Genomic DNA, 22599 nt, shown 5'->3' on the forward strand with positions numbered 1-22599 from the left:
TATATTTAGATCCAATTAATATTATTGTTTGTTCATAAAATTTGCCATACTAAGCTACTCACCTCTTACTGGCATGTCCTTGAATTAAATTTATATAGTATAAAAGATAAAAAAAGATTAATTCATTTATTTGACAGAAAAAAAAGAGAGACAGGGGTTTTCCATCTACTGCATCACTCCCCAAATGGCTGCAATGGCTGAAGCTGGGCCAATCTGAAGCCAGGAGCCAGTAGCTTCCTCTAGGTCTCAATGTGAGTGCTGGGCCCAAGCACTTGGGCTATTTTGCACTGCTTTTCCAGGCTATTAGCAGGGAGCTGGGTCAGAAGTGGAGCAGCCAGGACTCAAACCTGTGCCCATATGGGATGCTGGCACCACAGACGAATGCTTAGCCTACTTTACCACAGCTCTGGCCCTGGGTTTCAAAATTTTTTTGCACTAAAATAAACTTCCTTTTACTTTTGATCTTCTACAAACTTTATCAAGAGCCTTCTGCCCAAGTGCTAGGCAGGGTAACACCTGCTCTCCACGCCTCTCTCCAAGCCTGTTGACCTAGCCAGGCAAATACCAAAGGCCCCACCTCTGACGCAGACCCAACAGCTGTGATATCAGCACCCCCCACACACACACCAACCATGGAATGCCCCAAAACAGTCTTCCTGCTGATGCCAAAGAATCATTCTATGTACACAGGCTCAGTAATGCCCATTTGGAATTTGTGTCTGCCCTTCCCTAAAGCCATCACCCAAATAAAGAGAGAGTATCCAGTCATGTTTATGGCATTGACAAAGCAGTCACAGCCGCTCTGAGCCCAAGCAGCACCTGTTCATAACCCACAACCACTTAGAGCACAGTGTGCTGGCACTGGGCAGCCACTGGGAGATCCAGGCAGGGAATGATGAGGCAAGCCCTAAAAAGAAAGGGATGTTGGAATACTTGGCACACAACATGAGATCTCTTTATTGCACAAACATAAAATCTACTCGAAGAGAGCATTATAAATTAACTTCATCCTACTCAATGAATATGCTCATGGTTCTGAATGAAATGTAGCACAATATAAACTTGGCTGACTGGCAAACCTAAGGCAAAAAAATACTCCATATTTTCTTCATTTTCACATAAGTTAACATAACATTTCCATCTTTGGCTTTGAATAATAATGATAATAATAATAAACAATAACAGGTAATAGTAAGCCACTTAAAATTCTCTGTCAAACAGTGCTCAAATTTAAGGGTGATGTTTTGGCTTAAGAAGATTGTGTTTCCTTTTGGCAAGTGTTAGTAGATTATAAATTTTAGTTTCCCCTGAGCATACTGCTTTTCCCATCTAAAATAAATAAATAAATAAATAAAAAGACCAATATACTATCTCCTGCAACAGAATTCCTCTTTCTGTTCTTGGGAAACAAATGTCAATACACAAACAATACAGAATTTTGCTAAACGATGGAAATTCAAAGTCAAGTTTAAAGGAAGTATCATCATAATCATCTAGTTTAATGCCTTTCAGAGTGGGCTTAAAGAACATTCTGGACACTTAAGAACTTCCAAGGGGCTTCTGAATGAAGTCTTGAGTTCAAGCCCCATACCAAGTGCACACAAAATTCATCACAGAGAATCCAGTGCTCACCGGCATATGAGTACATGGTACATATCAGATGCATCTACAGAGTTCTCTATCAAATATAATTCTTGGCTTTACTACTTTCTTTCACAAATTATAAAATGGAAACATAACCAACAATTTGTTTTCAAAAGTACTTACACACACACACACCACAATCCTTTAATAGGGCCAAATCAAGGATCAAGTAAGTTTTGAGCTTAAAACAATTGTACTGCCCATAAAGCATTAGTACTAAACACCTGCTATTATATCATTTCTCTATATTGATGAACTGAGGTTTAAAAAGAAAAAGAAGGCATTAAAAAACACAAATATTTACACATTGTAGAAAAGCACTGTTATTTCTGGGAAGACTACCAAAAAAAAAAAAAAACAATATGATCTGAAATAAAACTTTGAATGAGACAAGGGTGGAGTGTGGTTTGGAGGAGTGGAACATTTGGCCAAGGAGGAGCTCAGTTTTAAGGAATCTGAGAGATTATAAATTAAAGCATAAAGATCATATATCGTGAAATCTAGGAGAAAGAAGCCAGCCACAAAAGGCCACATATAATACGATGCCATATACGTGAACTATCCAGAATAGGTAAACCCATACAGACCAAAGGTAGAGGTTTCTTAGCGCTGGATGGGACATGGTGGGTGGCAAGGTTTCTTTGAGATATGCTGAAAATGTTCTGAGGTCAGATGGTGATGATATTTGTATAACTCTGTGAGTGTACTAACAAGAAGTGCTGAATTATCCATTTCAAAATGGTACTTTGAATTGTATGTTAGTTATATCTCAGTAAAAATGATCATTACAAAATGATGATCTCTAATAGGTAGATTCAATGAAAGAACAAAGTTGAAACAAAAGTCAAAAGAATAACAAAATAGGTTAAAAAAAGGCTCTTCTCAGAGTGGGTTATTGGAGTCCTTTAAACAGAATAGATCTATGTGGCTATTATTTTTATTCTCTTGCAGAATAAAGCACAATATTAGGCAGAAGGAGTTTTGGTGTGATTATGATGAGCAGGAGTACACACTATTTTTACAATGACAGTCAAGACAGGAAAGCCACCCATTCTGGTCCTTTCCTTTAACTGTCCCAACAACCTCACCTAAAGACACAGCCTTCTGACCTGATGCCACACTCAGTTTGGTTGTCTCAGTGACATTGAAGTTTGTCTCCTCTCCTAGACTTGTTATATTTACAAATAGCCTTGTGCTTATGCTTTCAAGTTAGTGGTCTGGTTTTTGCTTCCTAAAATAAATGAAAAAGACTTAAAATTCACAAGACTCACCTATTCCATTATTTTTAAATTTGTACCATGATCATTTTACCAGGAATCAGAAAGAGTAGTTGGGAAGCTGACTAAAATAAATTCAGGTTTTACAGAGAAGAGAATGTGTTTATACAATGCATATGAACCGCAATTAAGAAAACTGAATAGTGATGATACAGAAAAAGATGATTGTTTAACCCATGATAAACAAATCACAGGCATATGCTTATCCAAATATATCATCATGGGGTTATCTTGTTAAGAGCACACAAAAGGGGCTAGCAGTGTGACATAGTGGGCAGATTAAGCCACAGCTTGCAAAGCTTGTATCCCACAGAGGCACCAAGACCCAACTGCTCCACTTCTGATCCTGTTCCCTGCTAATGTGCCTGGGAAAGCAGCAGAAGCTGGCCCTATTACCTCAGCCTCTGCCACCCATGCAGGACACCCAGAAGGAGCTCCTGGCTCCTGACTTCAGCCATTTCATTGTAGCCATTTGGAGAGTGAACCAGGAGTTGGAAGATCTGTCTCTCTCTCTCTCTCTCTCTCTCTCTCTGTAACTCTGCCTTTCAAATAAATAAATAAATATTAAAAATAAGAAAAAAGCACACAAAAAAAGAGATTAGAATGCTCTTGCACACCTCCAAGTGAATTAATACTGCAGAGTATTCCCCTCTAAGATTCAGTTTTCTGAACGTATCATGGGGATATGACATGGGCAATGACTGTTATGACAATGCAGTGTGTTACTACATGGAGAATGGAAAGTCCCAGGAAAATCTCTGACATGTGCTTAACACTGAAGAACTATTGCATGCAAACATTGTTTTATTACTACTGTTAGAAGACTGATGTTGAATCTAGAAATGGAAGCCGTGACGAGATGAAGGGAAACCATGGCAAGAAATCACACTCTTTGCACTGTACGTACCTGCAGCAATATATGAGCCTCCCCCAGCTTTATAGAGAAAGTGGCTGGCGAAGGGGGCTGCACAGATGATCAGAAAGCTTGCGGTCACGACAGCGACTACCCCTAAGAGCATCAGAACTGCCCAGAAACCACGGTAAACTGGAGATGCCAGGAAAAAAGAAGAAAAGAAAACACATTTAGATTGTGGACACAGTATAGACAGACACATGCTAAGCTTCTTACCCCCTCATTTCTCTGATTTCAGCCAGAGCACCACTAGACGGAAACCTAGGCTAACAGGCCCTGAATTATCTTACACAGGAGATATCGGATGACTTTGGATTCAATGATGTCAATGTTGGTGACCTTCAATTAACATCTTGTGCTTGGTATCTGCACCACACACATTATATACTAGAGATTTTCTACTTTAGAGGTGGGGACACCTAAAGTTCTAGACAGAGCTCTCTCAGGCGCCCAGCTGGGTCATATGTGTAGACGTTCTACACCAGATGTACAAGGACATGAAGATGTGTTCACATTATTTACAGAGCCCTGCCTTGTATCTCCTGATAAGATACATTTGAGTCACAATGATCCCTTAGAAGCTGGTAATGATAAACCCAAACCTCCAACAAAATGTCCACTTCTGGGGTAATTGTTTAGCCTACAGGTTAAAATGACCATATCCCATATGAGTATCTGGGTTCCATAACTGGTTTCAGTCTCTGACTCCAGCTACCTGCTAATGCAAACCCTGGGAGGTGGAAGTAATGCTTCAAGTAGCTGTATTTCTGCTATTCCTGTGGGAGACCTGGATTGAGTTTCCAGTTACCAGGTTTGACCCTGCCCAGTCAGCTGTTTCAGATATTTGAGGAATTAACCAGCACATGGAATCTCTCTCTCTCTCCCTCTCTCCCTCTCTCTCTCTCTCTTTCTCTTTCTCCCTCTCTCCTTCTCCCTTTTTCTCTCTTTGTGCAACACCCCTTCTCCTTGTCAGCCTTTCAAATAAAACAAAAAAGTCCCCTTCTATTTAGATTATGGCTCCTGTGTAAATTTTCTAAGGCAATAAAAATGGCAAGACAAACCATAAAAAAAATTGGTACAATGATGCTTTCCAAGCAAAACTGAAATTTTAAATCTGATATATTTAAGATACACTACTCACTATTATTACTTCTCCTTAAAAAGATTAAAAGTGAAAAGTACAGGAGTCTCTTAGTCAAGGACAAGCAAGGCTGAATTAATGGATGTAGCTGGTGATAAATGGACTATGGGTTTGGTGATATATGGTAATCAAATAAAAAGGAATTCTAATGATCATTTTTGAGCTGGGTAATTACCAGTCTATTAAACAAATTCATCATTTCCCAAAGGCTAAAACATGAAAATAAATTCTTATTGGTATTAATAACAGAGGAAGACTCAGTGAAACATATTAGTCAAATTATAATATTTTAAGAAAACACAGAAACATTCTAAGAAGGCAACAAATGATTTTTCTTAACAAGGCTGCCTGGAAAAGAAGTAATGTATTTGTCAACTAAAATCCTAGAGGAAAGAGGACTGGGGATGGACATTTGAGAACAGGAGCCACCTCAGTAAGTTAGCTGGGAAACAAGGGCTGGGGTTTTTGTACAAAACCAGTCCTGAAAGCAGGAATAAAAGACCAGCTCTGCTCGCACATGCTAATGCTGCTCACTTGGCGCTGGCTTCCAGGTGGGTGGTACTGGGAAGTATGCAGCAGTTGTGTTCAGGTTCAGAAGGGAGCAGGGCAGAAAAGAAATATTGTCAACTCTGAGTCTGGGACGTCTGAGTGGCACTCTGTGAGCCGTATTCAAGGACAGTGCAAAGTGTTCACAGAAATGGAATTAAAGGATAGGTATATTTTGGTGCAAAAACATTGAAATCCATGCATATGAAAAATCTTCAAAAAGGTGATGGGAAATGTGTATTAATGAAAATATGCATTAGTTTCATTTTTTGAAATAATACAAAATACTTATATTTTAACTCAATTTTTTAAATCCTTGGGTAGGGAGTGTGTTTCTGTGCACCAAAGATTCCAATCTTCTGCATAGAGGAATCAGAAAAAAAGAGACCCTCACTGTGCAGAGTGGAGAAATCACCACTACATCCTTTCATATTTCTCTTGCTGTTTTGCTGTGTAGCTGTGCCAAAGTATAGGAGGCCAAAACTCTAAGACAACCCAGTCTTTCTGGTCAGAGAAATTGGGAAAAGGATCCCAGGAACCAGAGGGGAATCCCATGGAGGACAGAGCAGAAGAGACTCAAAAATTCTATTTGAAACTACTCACCTGCAAGCCGTACATATACCAAGCAACAACAACAAAAAATCGTGAAAGAAGTTTAGCAAAGGCTTTGAAAACTGAATAGCAGTGTAAAACCCCACAAGAACCAGAGCAATTCCTAAGTGGTCCCTGCTCCAGGGTGCAGGACACAAACAGCATAGTAAAGAATTTGAAAACAGAGTTGACAATGAAACTGCCACCACAGAAGTAAAGGACAGAATGAGCAGTTGATTGCATGTTAAAAGAACTACAGCAAATTCAAATTCTCCAGAATTTTAACAGTATGGAAGTATGACAACATAATATTCAAAATGTCCAGGAAACAACCTGAAATTACTTGATACACTGTAAAAATCTGACCATTTCTCAAGAGGAACAGGCAATCAGCAGATGCCATCAAAAAGACAATTCAGATGTGTGAATTATCAGAAAACCTTAACCTAGCTACTATAGAATTGTTTTCTATGAACTGAAGATACACTTAAAACTAATGGTAAGAGGAAAATTCTCAAAGAAAACTAAACAAAAAACAAAACTAAGCTGAATTTTTAGAATTAGAAAAAATAATATCTAAAGTTTTAAAAACTGAGAGTCAAGAAGAGAAAGGAAATGAGAGAAGAAAAATAAGTGAACTTGAAGGGAGAAATAGAAAAGAAAAAGAGCAAAAACAAAATGAATGAATTTTCAGAAACTGTGGGACAATATTACAAGTTTTCCATTTGTTTCATTGGTGGCCTTAAAGCAAAGGCAAAAGCAAGAGTGCAGAAAATCAACCATAAAAATAATTATTGAAAACTTCTCAAAGTTTTTAAGAAAAGATTTATTTATCTATTTAAAAGTCAGAATTATTGAGAGAGGGAGAGACAGAGAGATCTCTCATCTGCTGAGTCATTCCCCAAGTGGACATAATGGCCACAGCAGAACCAGGCTGAAGCCAGGAGCTGGAGGCTTCCTCTGGGTCTCCCATGTGGGTGACTTGGGCCATCTTCCACTGCTTTTCTCAAGTCATTAGCTGGGAACTGGATAGGGAGTGGAACAGCTGGAAGATGACCTGGCATCTCATATGGGTGTAGGTAAGAGCTTTACCTGCTGCACCACAACACTGGCTCTGAAGAGAGATAAATTTATGGATCCAAGAAACTCAATGACTCTAAAGAAGATAATTTAAATAAATCATCTCTTACATATAAAATGAGATATCAACAATCACATAGAAAGAAAAGCCTTGAAAGCAACCTCTGAGGAAAATGTGACATGTTACACAGAGGGGTGTAACAAGCCCAATAGCCACAATTTTCCCATCAAGAAGGATGGTCACCAAAAGTCAGGGTGATATTTTTAAGGTACTGCAATACAAGGATCTTCAACCTAAAATTCTGCATATAATGAAAGCACCTCAATGAAATTAAGGGCCAAAGTTGTTTGTGAGGGAGCAAAGATAGAATTTATTGTTAGCAGTTCTGTTGTAAAATAAATGCTAAATGAAGTTCTTTAGGCTAATGGGAAAGATATCAGAGAAAACTTTAGACATGAAGGAAGAGAAAAATAAATGGTGGATATCTGTGTAAATATAGTAGACGACTTTTCTCTTGATCTTTTGAACAATATTTGACTTTTGAAATTTAATCAGCATAACATACTAGAAAAATGTAGATTATTGGAATTTAAGTGACCCAAGTATTTTCTTTCCTTTTTTTTTTTTTTTTTTTTGACAGATAGAGATGGACAATGAGAGAGGTAGACAGAGAGAAAGGTCTCCCTTCCATTGGTTCACCCCCCAAATGGCTGCTACAGCCGGCGCACTGCACTGATCTGAAGCCAGGAGCTAGGTGCTTCCTCCTGGTCTCCCATGGGGGTGCAAGGCCGAAAGACTTGGGGTCATCCTCCACTGCCTTCCCGGGCCACAGCAGAGAGCTGGACTGGAAGAGGAGCAACCAGGACAGAACCGGTGCCCCAACCAGGACTAGAACCTGGGGTGCCAGCGCCGCAGGCGGAGAATTAGCATAGTGAGCCGCGGCACCGGCCAGACCCAAGTATTTTCTCCATTGTTGCCATGCAACCCTGGAGCAATCGCTGAGGGTTCTTGAACCTTTGCTGCTTCTTCTGTGAAGCAGGGATGATTGTATCCATGCTCTAGTACAATTAGAAGAATTGTTCATAATGCATGTGAAGAATATGATGTGTAATAAGAGATCAATGAGTGGCATTTACTTTGTGGTTGCTTTTACTGCTCTTATTGTTAAAATGGCATTATCATTGCACAGCAGGTGACATTATATTCAGCAATAGGAAAATAAATTATATCCCTCAGAGAGCCTTGTGTGCTGCTTTATATGTACAATGGACTTTGGAAAACCACTTTAAATTATAGCCCACAGGACAGCACAAAAGTTATATCTAGGCAAAGTGGACTGTCAATACAGGAGGTTCCATGAAATTTTTAAACTGTCTCCTATGGAAAATGTCCCTGATCATTAACCTTCTATGAATCCACTGGCTGTGTTTTGTATCATGTGACTCTACTCCTAGGTACCTAATACACAAATACATGGGAGTAGACATTTGTCACAAAGAAAGGCAATACATGGCCTCTGTCCCCTGTCTTATGAAATACATTTTGAAAAGATGAGTTGGAATAATCATTGTGATCCTTTGAGACCTGGAAACTGGAAAAGAGGGATGAGAAGCAATAGTGTTTAAGTCTTTGCACAGAAGAAAGCAGAGGAGATGCAAGAAAGACAGAACACACATGTTGAGGGAGAAGAAGGAAGAAAGCAAAATAGTCAATAAACGCCCCAGGAGGGCTAGTGACATTTCTGACAACTGCTAGTTCCTGGTCCTTCATCTGTCCTGGCAAAAGAACCTGAATTTTGATTTGAATCCTGTGTAAAAAGCAGAAGCACCAGAGTGGTATTTCAGGAAGAGGGGCCTGGCTGCCTGGAGAGTTTTGACCATACAGAAATAGCCTCTAAGTAAGATTCCTCAGTGCTGTCACCATGTGTCCTATTTTTTGGTCTATGCTTCTGACATTCAAGACTGCACAACTTCAAGGCTGTTACAAGGTTTCTTGGAACTTCCTGTTTCCTTTGCTGACTATATGACACATTTTCATGTGCATCACACTTTGATTCCAGAATTAAAATGTTAAATCATAATAGAGAATTGCTGGCTGGAATTGGATAGTTTGTTCACTATCCAAAGTAGAACAGAGACAATCAGAGAGGCTTCAACAGGCAGTGAAGTGCATGTGTTCTGAGACCCAAATATAATATGGGGCTCCTCTTCTCATCTTATCTTTCAATTCCGTTTTCCACAAACTTTTTTGTTTTTTGACTTAAGAAATTTTGGGGGCAAATATTTGGTTTGGTTAATGATTTATATTATTTCAGTCTCTTGAGATCTTGAACATAAGGTGATATGTGTTATAGCATAAATAGATGTACATGTAATCTATATTATTACAATTTGTATTAATTAAAGATTCATTTGAATCAGTAAAAGGTCAGGAATAATTATTGTTTTCAAAGAAATTAAGTTCCATTGATTTGAAATAAACTGGTGAACTGACCCAGGAAAGAGCTCCTGAGCTAGGGGTTGCAATGAGGAGTATGACTAGTAATCAGCCCGACAACTGATGTTATATAAGTAGTTCTTCTAGATTATTGAGTTTATTTTCCCAGATTAAACACTTAGATTTATTGTATCACTTTCACTAGCAATTTCTTAGTGATTTCATTCTAATAGACCTAGATTGAAATAGGACAACATTCTCTGTGCAAGTATATCCTTTCATACTTTTATAACTTTTTCCTTTAAGTGTCATATTTTAGTTTTTATTTGAGTACACTGTTTTTATTTATAGATAAAAGAGTCTTCAAATCACTAGAGATTGTCCAGCTTATTAAGAATGTATGAGGGGTCCTCAAAAAGTTCATAGAAAAGTAGAACTAGTCAGTTTATTTTGCCATAAAAAGTTTGAAATAATGCATTTTTTTTGACAGGCTGAGTTAGACAGAAAGAGAGAGACAGAGAGAAAGGTCTTCCTTCCATTGGTTCACCCCCCAAATGGCCGCTATGGCCGGCATGCTGTGCCGATCCAAAGCCAGGAGCCAGGTGCCTCCTCCTGGTCTCTCATGCGGGTGCAGGGCCCAAGTACTTGGGCCATCATCCACTGCCTTCCCAGGCCACAGCAGAGAGCTGGACTGGAAGAGAAGCAACCGGGACAGAATTCGGCACCCCAACCAGGACTAGAACCCAGGGTGCCTGGGCAGTAGGCGGAGGATTAGCATAGTGAGCCGCGGCGCTGGCTAGCATATTTTTTCATAATATGCATTTTCTATGAACACTTTTTAGACCAATCCCATCATAAATGGAGTGAAAAACTATTTTCATAGAATAAGACATATTCATAAAAAGTACATGATATAAAGGATATTAACAGCATTGCAAGTTCAAATTTCCTATTGAAACACACATCACAGTAGCTCATATCTTGGATAGACCTAAAGGGTCACATTCCAGAGTGACAGAAGTAGTCAGCGTAGGGAAACACGGTTTATGAATCCTTCAGGGAGGAAACATGAAAACTATTCCCAACTACAGGAGAGTGAAGGCCATCAAATAAAGTAGGCTATTAACTACGCACATAAGTATGGGTGGATATGTGAGTGCATGTGTCCACATGAGTGTGCCTCTGTGGTATGCATGTGTGTGAGTGTGTTTCTCTGTGTGGACCTGTATGTGTATATGAGTGTACCTATCTATGTACAAGTCTGTGCATGTGTGTCTGTATGCCTGCATTTGTGTGCACACAACACATGTCTACATGTCTGTGTAGGTGTTCTATGTGTGGTGTTTGTATGAGTGTGCCTGTATTTGTGTGCTTGTGTGTATCTGCTTGTCTGTATCTGTGTGTCTGGGTGTGGTACATTTCTGTGTGTGTGCCTGTATATGTTTCTATTTCAATGAACCTGTATGTGTGTGCAAGCCTGTGCATATGTGGTGTGTCTCTGTGTGTGCCTGTGCATGTGTGCAGACTGCCGTGAATAGGAAGTTAATGGCAGAATAGGCATCTATTTTACACTTCATGAAAAGAGTAAGAAAAATGAAGTCACATAGTAATTACTTTTCCAGTAGGAACATGAGTGCTATAAAAATTCACTAAAATATCATTAATTTGGTTGATGGGCAAAAGCAGTCTGAAGTTTTAACTAGATTATTTTACAATAAATTCCACTCCAAGCCATTCTGATCTATCCAATAACTCAAACTAGTACCTTACCAGGGACCCCTAAGAGCGACCCTGCCAGGCTGGCTTGGCAAATGGGTGCATTGCTGACAACCAGAAGCCACTTAATTTAGCAAACATATGCTGACAGCTGTCTACATTCAAGGCATCAAAAATTTCTGAAAGCAGACACAATCTTTACCTTCGCCAGCTCATTCCAGCAGGGGAACAGCCAGCACGCTTAACGTCATGTGTGATGAGTGCCCTAGAGGTCTGCATGGATTTCATGGCACCCGTCCGACTCTCAAAGAGACAGGCCATTGCCACAGGGCTGGGCAGCAGTGAGGAAAGCCATCCTGGGTTAGGTCTTGATATCTGACAAGGACTCCAAGAGGCAGAAGGCAGGGGCGGGGTCATTCCAATTAGTCTTGGAAAGAATTCCATGGAAGGTGGAATAGGAAGTCCCCCTCCCTGAACTGCCACCCTGGTGGAGGCAGGGAAGAGAAAATGAAGAACCTGGAGAAGCAGGCAAGGCCTTAAGTGTCATTGCCAAGAGCTGCTACTTTACCAGACTAGGCTGGGGAGCCACTGAGGGTGATTAATCGGGGAGAGCAGTTAAACTGGTATCAAAATCTCTCTGTTGTAACTACATTCTCGTGGAGAACAAATTGCCCAGAAAAACAATAGAACAAGGGAAGCCAGTTAGGTCATTTTTGCAGCAGTCCAAGTGGAAGCTCATGGTAGCCTGACTTAAAGCTGGGTGATTAGAAAAGAAATGAAAGCTCCAGTATCGTTGTAGAAACAGGAGGTGAGAAACCAGCACAAACAAAGGGCGTGTTCATGGGTCTTCATCTGAGTGCCAAAGCAGCTTGTTCCGCTAAACTATTAATAAATTCCCTCTTGATTTTGCACAATCCTGTAATAACACAACAAACTTCCTTTCACCCCGAGTACACAGGAAAAAAGTCAACTCAGATGATCACAATTCCAAATTCATAGTGTTTTGATAAGTTATTTTATTGTACATGTACAAATGTAAATATTTTATTTGCAGCTTAAGATAAACTTCAGCGTGACTCATTTTTCAAAACTTGCTATCTTGCCTCAGACACCCACCACACTAGCTCAGAAAGCAAATCCTCTGTTTCGACACATCCTCAAGCGCACAGTGTGAAGTGCTATAAAAAGTTCCAAACGAAGCCAAAACAAAACACATCATCCCCCTCCGCCTCCCTCCACGGCAAACGAGGGTCCCCGGCATATGTTGCTGTAGCTTTAGGCAAGGCACGCTGCCGCACAGGCCAGCTCGGCTGTCCTTCATCTCTGCGTGCTGCTGGGGCTGGCACTGTCAGGCAGCTCTAAAAATACAGCACCACGGCACAAGGACAGGCTGTACAGTATGTCCGCATCTGAACTGCACGGCTGTGGGCATGCCAAGCTCCGTCAAGGGTCCTGCACGGTCCATCGATTTCTTCTTCATTTTTTTTTTCAGGACAAAAAGAACACTGAGAGATACAGTGCACTGTATTTACCTTCCTACTGTAAATACTGGCTAGCTCAGGGAAAGCGCCAAGTGAGAAGTGCAGGGCCTCCACTTTACACTGTGGCCGTGACTTTGGAAAAGTCCTTGAAGCTGGAGAAGTTGGGGTGTCTTCTTGCAGAGTAGGGAGCTTCCCAAGTTTGAGAGTGCATCCACATTCATTATCTCAAGGACCCCTGCTAAGGAGTTCAGAAGGATAGGAGGGGAGGGGGGAGGCTCAGGCTCGCCAGCATTGGGCAGAGCGCTTTTGCAACATGACAGCTACTAGGGGTGATGGCAGCTGCAGTACACAGGGGTCCTGACTGGGGAGGTTTCCACTCAGGGTTTTTCAACTTTATGATGGTGCCAAAACAATACAAGTTTGGTAAAATAAACAAACAAACAAACAAAAAAAGGAGGATCACATTTGGAATTAGAATTTGGCATTTTCCCTCTTTTGCCGCTGGGCAGAGGTAGCCACAGTTTCAGGATGCCCCAAAGGTAAACTATTGAAACCCTACTATGTACTTTGCTGCTCAGCTAGGATGCACAGTAGATTCAGGGTGTTCCATGTGTTTTTTAAATTTTTGATAAGTTTGACTTATGATGGGTTGAGGGCCATTTGTAATAAGTGATTGGAGTTGGGTAGCAGCAGCAGCCAGTGAGGACACACAGTACACACAAGCCACTCAGTGCCCAACTCAGGGGCCAGGAGAACACCCAGAACCTGACCTCCAGCTCCATGGTCATCCTTGCCTTCTGCTGCCTTTGCAGGGAAGGGGGCCCAGGTCAATGACTTTCAACCCTACTGGTACCTAAGCGTCCCTTTAAGAGTTTTAAATAGGCCAGTTGCATGAGAATCTCTGGGAGAGAGCACAGGCCTGTCTTTTCCAAGGTCCGCAGGAGACTGAGATACATAGCCAGGTTAAGAAGCACTGGAGTCTTCATCCCTGTGAGCTGCTACTTTCACTTAGAAGGAGTTGCACGCCACACAGTTCCTCAACCTCTACACATGTTCTTTCCTCAGAGAGAGCAAGCCACATCTCAAAAGTTTAACAGCCAGTGCATAACAAGTTCAAGAATTTAATGCAGGCTGTTGGGTGGCACTTCCACCTGCCATTAATCTCTATGTCTGTTCTGTTTTTCAAAGAAATTGGCATGGATCCACCTAAGCTTTCTAGGCTCCAATCCTCCCATTGTGGTTCCTTCTGCTTTTTCCTCCACAACAGTTAAAATGACTGCAGATCGAATGTTTGGGAGTTTCTTTGTCTCCCTCCCCATATTCATAGGCTGAAGCCCCACAGTTCCCCATATGCAACAGTTGGGAGATGGGGCTTTTGAGGAGTAAACAGATTAGATAAAATCATGAGACAGGGTCCTCCTCATGAGATTAGTGGCTTTACAAGAAAAGGAAAAGAGAAAACACTGTCTTCCTGCCATGTGACGACATAGGGAAAAAGCAGCCTTAGGAACCCTGGAGAGGGCTCACCCCAGGGCCTGACCCTGCTGGCACCATGATCTGGGACTTCTGGGCTCCAGAACTATGAGAAATAAATGTTTATTATTTCAGCCTCCCCAGGATGGAGTACTTTGTTATGGCAGCCCAAGCTAAGAAATAGACTTCCAGGGTCTGCTCACTCTTCCCTCCTTGAAGGGATATAGTGGGGTTACTTCCTCATCTCCATCATAAATCTTGAGCATGATATAGAGTCAGTAGGAACATAGACAGACTCAAGAGTCAATGAGTTTGGGTACAGTTATTTCTCCATGCCTCAGTTTCCTTCCCTAAAACGTGATAATAATGTTACCTATTTCATAATGCCAGAGTGCCTGACCCAAGCACCTAGTGTTCTTGACATGTGCTGATTGCTGGATGGTGCATGCTGTATTCCCATTCTCTCTGTGCATAGCCTGTACTTATATGTGAACTTCTAGAGGACAGAGGCAGTCTTGCCCCTTGTAAGTCTAAGCCCCGTGTAAGCTGTTTGTGCAAGAAAGTAATAGATGCTCAACACAATATGAATGAGTAAATAACCAATGATCTATCACTCAATTCCCCCTGTAATCTCAGGATAAAAAGAATATGCAATGACTGTATATCATAATGAACCCAACTGATTCCAACAGTAATGAACCCATGATCTTGGTCTCATCAACACAATGACTGGAGCATCTTTGTCACCTAAATTCCTACTATGGAGCAACAGGCACTGGAGTAAGAGCAGAGAGATCATGTGATCAGATGTTGACACTGGAGTACAAAGTAGCATCCCTGAAGACTGTGTGACCATGATTTCCACATGCCTACAGCAAGAACATCAGGGCTTTCTACAATGTTCCTAACTCTAAAAATTATAAAAGAGGGACAAATTTTCTTCATTCACCAATCCCCCACACACGTACAATTTTTCCAAAAAATCTGAGCTGCGTATGAAAAGATTTGTTACCTTTTCTATTAATCCAAGGAAGGAACAGTATTGAGATCACTCTCTTCATGCTTTTGAATAGGAAAGTGGATTCTGCTTGTCCAAAGCATTTGTACAGACAGTAGAACATAATACAGTAAAGGCTTACTTACTTAGTTGTAAGTACTCTATTCTAGGTATTCTAGGACCCCTGAAGTTTCGATTTCGTATCTTTCAGATAAATTGTCTCTACAAGCCATTAACATTTCTCCAGGGAATCTTGTTATCCTTTATTATATTGCTAGTACATTCAGGAATCTTCCTCTTGGGACTGGCATTGTGGCACAGAGGGTTATGCTGCCACCTGCAATTAGATGTTCCACCTCTGATCCAGCTCCCTGCTAATGTGCCTGGGAAAGCAGTGGAAGATGGCTCAACTGCTTGAGACCTGATCCATGTGGGAGACCCAGATGAAATCCCTGGCTCCTGGGTTTTGCTTGGCCCACCCAGCCCTAGCCATTTCAGTCATTTGGGGGAGTGAATCAGTGGATGGACAATCTCTCTCTCTCCCCCACCCCGTCCCTCTCTCTCCCTCCCTCTCTTTCTCCCCCCTCCTCTCTCTTTCTTTATCTCTCAGCCTTTCAAATAAATAATAAATAAGTCTTATTTTTTTAAGGAATCTTCTTCTTGGGGATTTGACTCAAAGATACTTTATCATTTCTACATCATAAAAATTAGATTAGGAATTTAGTAGTGCCAACATCACTGGATCTTTCCACCCTCTATTGGCTTTTCCACCCTCTAATTGGTGATTACCAATTAAATTGAATTCCACCTCTTCTTCACCCAAGCTCTGATATTGATTGTAAAAATCTACATTGTATCAGGCACTATTCTAGGTAAGCACTTTCTGATCACATAACATGAACAAAGTAAAATCCATGCCACTAAGCAGTCTGAGAGGAGAGTAATCCACAACCCATTGGCTATCAGCCATGTCCAGGAGAAAACAGAAAGGATGTATTATGCAAGAATAGAAGAATAGTGTTTGACTCATCTTAGCATCTTGCATAAGGCTTCCTGGGGGCCCTGAGCCTTAAAGAGGAGAGCTGAACAAGCAGGGGGAAATGGAGGCAACAAGCAGACAGCACATCAGAGGAAACTGGGGAAGAGAGTGGTGCACAAATCTTCTATGTCTGACACTGACAAGCTTTGGCTGGAGAGAGAAGACAGGAGACACATTATGGCAGTCCTTGTAGGGTGTTATTTTCCAGTGGAACACTTTGGCTCAAGTTTTATGAACTTTCCTACCAAAATGGTATGAAAAATAATGAGTTGACTTATATTGAAATTGGCTTCTTGTATGCACAAAGCACTAATTTATCAATTCCAACCCACTGGCAAAAACTTTGCATTCTGGCTTTATGTGTGGGGTTTCAGTAAGAAAAATAGACAAAGCAAAATGTGTGAAAAACACATACCATACTCAATTGTCTTTCCTATAAAATGTATTTTCCTGATGTTTTTTCCTTAAAGGGTAAAATATTTTGAGATAAAGGCACCAAAAATTCTGACAACTATTTATGGAAACTAACCTCCTTCAAGCGGAAAATGAAATGAGCAAGCAGATTTTATCAAGGAATTAGGATGAAAAGAAGAAAAGTTTCTAGGAAGAAAATCAAGACACAGAGAGGTAAGTAGCCACCAGCTATGGCTGGTAGTGGGGAGGGCTGTGCCAGTAAGTCACATCCTGTGTCTGCCAGCAAATGCCTTGGGAAAGATTTGACTAGCGCGGAATCAGGACCTGCGTAGGCTGGAAAGTGAATCACGCATGCAAGAAGAACTGGCACAGCCGGCGTATGGTGAGTATTTCACTGGACAGGCAAGATCGCAGGGACATAGCTGGCACCCCTGGTGGGACAAATACGCCACACTCTACAACAAATTTTCACACTTGGCTTATTCTCAATAAAGGAGTCCAGAGACCGTCAACCCAAAATATAGCATACTGGCATGCTGATTATTTTAAATTATACCAACTTAGAGAGCAGTAATTGTTAGAAGAGGCCTTACTTTAGTATCTCCTTGTCTGCTTAAAGGCTGGACCTGCCAAGGAAGAAAACGTCTGGTCCCTTCTCTGGGTGTCACTGGCAAAACTCATCCCACAGGAAGAAAGCCTGCCAATACACCTGGAGATAGACTTGTCACGCAACATTGTTTCCTACTTCAGTTCCAAAGAAAATTGTTTATGGTCCATTGTTTGTTGTTCAGGCACAAGAGAGTTTGTATGTTTCTCCAAATTCACTGGATTCCCCTGAAAATCATTCACTATTCCCCTAAAAAGTAATAGGCATTGCTTATTTTTCCCTTCCCCTGTGGAAAAAGGGTATATAAGTTTCTGAACCATGTGGGACTCATGGGTAATTATATTCTGTGATTGCTTCTGTACATGTAATAAACGTGTGTATCTCTCTATTGAAAGCATTGTCAGTTAATTCCAGTAATTCTTCAAAGGCTGAACCACGAACAGAATGAAGCATGATCATTGGTATTCAAAGTCAGCTTTCACTTAGTACAGTTCCTGACCCCTTCTGGGGCATCTTTTACTGGCTCGGCCTCTTCTAGGGATTAAGCTGAGGGAATGTGGTGGAAACATCGATTGAAATAATTCAGGTCTCCTCACCAGCCTGACAACTATGTTCCATGTGTTCTTTAGAAGTAAGTCACTTAGCCAGCATTCCTGGTTTTCTACTTGTTTCTCTATAAACAGGTAGGACCAACAGCCTCAGAAGTCACTTCTAATTCTCGGCTTAGGGCCCCAGCAAGTGGATAATCAACACATTCTTTTGATAGTGAACAGCATACATTTAGCTCCCACGTCCTCACTTGAAAGGACCAGTCTTCGAAAAATATCAATTTTAAGCAGAAAATCATTGCAGAGATCAAACATAGTGTCAACAAAAGTTCTTGGTATGTGGCTTAGCAGGGATTGGTTCTACTTACTGATTTGCAGTGACAGAATACATCTTTGGATGAAGGCCCTCACTAGCTACTCAACATAACAAGCTGTTACAGCAAATACCCTCCACATTGCACAACAACAGCTGTTGCTCTGGAAACAAATTAACTCTCTGCTTTCCATAAAACACATTGCAATTCCCTTAACAATACTAAAGCAATGATCTATTGATATGACAATGACCTTGGTAATAGCAATGGGCAATAAATTTGAGTACTAGGAAAAATAGCTAATAAAACTCAGTCATCTTTAAAAAAATATTTAAAAATCACTTTCATTGTATTCCCATACTTCCGAACTTGTTTGTGGAGCAATAAATAGAAGAAAAACAGATACTGACTCACTATATCAAAACTAAATGGTATAAAATAAGAGAATCTACCAAATCTTACCTAATTAATAAATAGATTTTGCTTTAAAGTGCATATTGCATGTGAGGAACACACAAAAATTTCCCTCTCCATGTTTTCAAGGAGTTGATGACAGAGAAAATCATGGAAATGAAGGTAGTTCAATGCAGAGTGTGAACTTTGCAGTGAGAGACTTAATTCTCTCAGTCCCCTTGGTTTTCAAATGACAGCAATCAATTATACTTCACACTGCCTCGTCAAGGTCAAGGGAATAATATTTAAAAGGAAAGCTAGGTGAGGCAATACAGCGATTTTCTATAATATGAACTCCATATATTTTGCACTCATTCCATTCCATTTTTTTTTTTTTTGGACAGGCAGAGTGGACAGTGAGAGAGAGAGACAGAGAGAAAGGTCTTCCTTTGCCGTTAGTTCACCCTCCAATGGCCGCCGCGGCCAGCGCGCTGCGGCCGGCGCACCGCGCTGATCCGATGGCAGGAGCCAGGAGCCAGGTGCTTTTCCTGGTCTCCCATGGGGTGCAGGGCCCAAGCACCTGGGCCATCCTCCACTGCACTCCCTGGCCACAGCAGAGGGCTGGCCTGGAAGAGGGGCAACCGGGACAGAATCCGGCGCCCCGACCGGGACTAGAACCCGGTGTGCCGGCGCCGCTAGGCGGAGGATTAGCCTAGTGAGCCGCGGCGCCGGCCCCCATTCCATTTTTAATCAAATATGAAATAAAGTCACTACATTATGATCTCAGTGTTTATAAAATAACAAATAATATTTTTTTCTTGCAAATTGTCAATGTTGGTAGGTTTCAATAAACAGAATAAACAAGAATATAAATAAACAGCTTCAAAGAAATAATGACGGTGCCTCTGAATACATCATGGCTCCAACTGTTGATAATTTCACCAGGTCATATTCCTCCTCCTGGCTCTGGAATTCAAGCAGGGCTAATGCTGATCTTTTATGGTTGATAGGAAATGTGGTTGTGAGCCTGATGAGGAACAACTCCAAGAGGCAGAATGCTGGGCTCCAAGTTTTCCTATGTTGCTCGGAACAGCCTGCTGGATCTGAGGGTCCAACCTCAGTACCTCCCTGTACTTCCAGCACCGTGCGCCCATCACGAACACTACATGCTGCTAGAAACACTTCTGTCCTCTCCAGGACATCATAGCTCTGTAGTGTCCTGCCTCATGAACAGCCTATCCACAGTCCCCTTTGCTAGTCCATCCTCTCTTCTCTGACCTCTCGCCAAAGCAGCACTCCAGGGCACAATCCTGCAATTGATCTCATTTCTCCCTACACTCATGCCCCAGGTGGTGTCATCTTGTCCCATGACTATAAATATATCTCCATGCAATGACCCCAAGTGGACGGTTCCTGCTCAGGCTCCACTTTGAACTGCAGACTCTGCCATTCAAAAGCCTAGAATGACTCCATTATCATCTTCAACTTAATCTGTCCAAAAACCTCCAAAGCCTCCTCTTAAAAGTCTTCCCTGCCCCACCTTACCATATCTCTAATAGCAACTTAATCTTCCAGTTGCTGAGGACTAAGAACAATTATCTTCAACTGTTCTTTGCTCACTCTTCATATCCAACCCATCAGTCATACCAGTCAGCCGTTGTTTCAGAACATAATTGGACAAAGAGATATGCTATTTCCAGTAAGATGAAGTAGATACACTTGGGCCTATTTCTTCTGCTAAGTCAACTAATCACCCTGCACATGGGACTGGTATTTAGTACAGTGTTTAAGCTGCCACTTGGAACTCCTGCATTCTATATCCGAATTCCTGGGTTCAAGTCCCAGCTCCACTCCTGACTCTAGTTTTTGGCTAATATGCACTGAGGGAGGCAGGAGATGTTTCCTGTCACCCAAATGGGAGACCTGGATTGAATCCCAGAGTCCCAGATAAAGCTTGGCATGGCCTTACTGTTGTGGGAATTTGAGGAGCAAAGCAGCAGATTGAAGGCCGCCTCTCTCTCTCTCTCTCTCCCTCTTTATCCCCCTTTAAAATAAAAATTAAATTTAAAAAAAAAGAAATGTGGACATTATATAAGGAGACTTCTAAAGTTACTGAAATTAAATAATAAGTTTGTGGTTAAAAAATTTTTGAAACCCATGCATACTAGGGGTCTTTAGAAAAGTTCATAGAAAACTCATACTATAAACAAACTATGCATGGATTTTAAATTTTTTTTCACCAGAGAAACTTTGTGCATTAGTTCCATTTTGCATAAACTGTTGAAGTAATTAATTTTAAAATAAGCATGAGAAGACCTTAGAGGAGAAGGTATATGCAGCAGCAGGCAAAATAACTGGGCACTGTGCAACCCAAAGAAAAGCACATTGTTCCTGGTTTTTCTTATTGTTCCATGTAGCCCAGATTTCTTGAAGGTGAATCTGGCATGTTATAATCAACAATGTATACAGAAAAAAAAAAAAAAAAAAACAAGCATACAAACAAACAAAAATGCATGGCCAAAGGATGAGATAAGGAAGACAAGCAAGACAAAACTTGTAGAAATAACCCTGTTGATTTGGCCAAATACCATGGAAAAACTGCAGCCCCCAACCCCAATAGCAAAGACCAAGATTGGAGGGGAATGTTCCCTTCAGCTCCCTACAGTTTGTAATGAGGTCTCTTCACCACACCACACCCCTCTAGTAGTGAAGGGGAAGTTCAAAAAGGAGTCTGAACTTTCATCCCTACCAGGTAGCAATGAAATCACCTGGTGCCCAGAATTCCAGCCCTAAGAAGTAGAAATGAGGCAGCCTGTCCAAACTAGGTTGATGTTAGGGGAAGCATAGTGGACAGTCAGGACATTGATCACCCCCACTGCCCACCATGTCTGTCTCCACACCCTTGTTAGTGGAGTGCTTGGTTAGAGTAAATGTAGTGAGGCTTTCCCCAAAGGCTGGTATCAGAGTGGGAGGCAGCGACCCTCTCTAGCATTCTGCAGTACCAAGGATCGTCTCCCCACCACAGTTAACAGAGGAGCATGGACTGAGGGGTTATCCAGAATTCTATCCCATCTTGGCATTCAGGAGGCAGTAGCGACCCCTTTCTTCACCAGTGTGGCATCAAAGGAAATCTGACCAAAAAAAAAAAAAAGATTTAAATAAGAGCCACAGTCTCCTATCATGATAGTCAGAGAATTCAAGTTTCAATAAAGAACCAGGAAGATGAAAACTTTAGCGACCAAGGAGAGTCAAGAGACCAAAGCAAAGATGATAGACATGGTAGAATTATCTGATTAGAATTTTGAAGTAGCTATGATAAAATGCTTCCACAACAAATATGAAAATGTTTGAGCCAAAAAAAAAAAATAGGAAGTAGGAACAACCAAGTGGAAATTTAAAATGGGAAGATAAAATAACCAAAATAAAAAAAAAAACTCAACAGAAGTATTTTATATGAGAATGAAAAGGACAAGAGAAATAAATCGTAACCTACAGGAGAGAACAATGGAAAATACCTAATCTGAACAGAGAGAGAATTACTTGCAAAAACAGAGACCAAGAGATTTGTGGGATTATAACAAAATATCTAACATCATGACTTTAGAGTCTCCTAAGGGAAGAAGAATTAGAGCAGAGCTGAAAATCTTTAAAAATATATGCCTGTAAATTCCCAAAGTCATCAGAAATCACGAATCTGAAGATTTCAGCAGAGGAAAGTTTAAACACACTAGAATTACTTTAAAAAAAATGAAGAGAGGAGTTGGCATGTGGAGCAGTAGTTTGCAACTCTGGCATTGGACTCCTGTGTGCTCTGATGCTGATCAAGCTCCCTGCCTAGGAAGGCAGTGGATGATGACCCAAGTGTTTGGGACTCTGTTGTGCATGTAGGAGACCCAGATGGAGTTTCTGGCTCCAACTTCAACCTGGCGCAGCCCTGGCTATTGTAGCTATTTGTGGCATGAACCAGCAGACAGAGATCAGAAGATCT

The 22599-nt window shown here is 41.1% G+C and overlaps 1 protein-coding gene across 3 annotated transcripts in view; it reads right to left on the reverse strand.

Annotated features, from left to right (window-relative positions):
- Positions 1 to 22599, reverse strand: part of TMEM182 (transmembrane protein 182) — a 57392-nt gene that overhangs the window by 18741 nt on the left and 16052 nt on the right. For 2 of the 3 annotated variants that reach the window (XM_002709841.6, XM_089327447.1), the window contains exon 4: positions 3829 to 3966. The exons of the other annotated variant lie outside the window; for it this stretch is intronic. In XM_002709841.6, coding sequence (XP_002709887.1) covers positions 3829 to 3966 — 138 coding nt within the window. The remainder of the gene's footprint in view (positions 1 to 3828; positions 3967 to 22599) is intronic. 3 annotated transcript variants of the gene reach the window in all.

Source organism: Oryctolagus cuniculus, chromosome 2 (assembly GCF_051225735.1).
Source record: "Oryctolagus cuniculus isolate XC-2025 breed Fujian yellow rabbit chromosome 2, ASM5122573v1, whole genome shotgun sequence".
In the NCBI taxonomy this organism is placed as follows: domain Eukaryota; kingdom Metazoa; phylum Chordata; class Mammalia; order Lagomorpha; family Leporidae; genus Oryctolagus; species Oryctolagus cuniculus.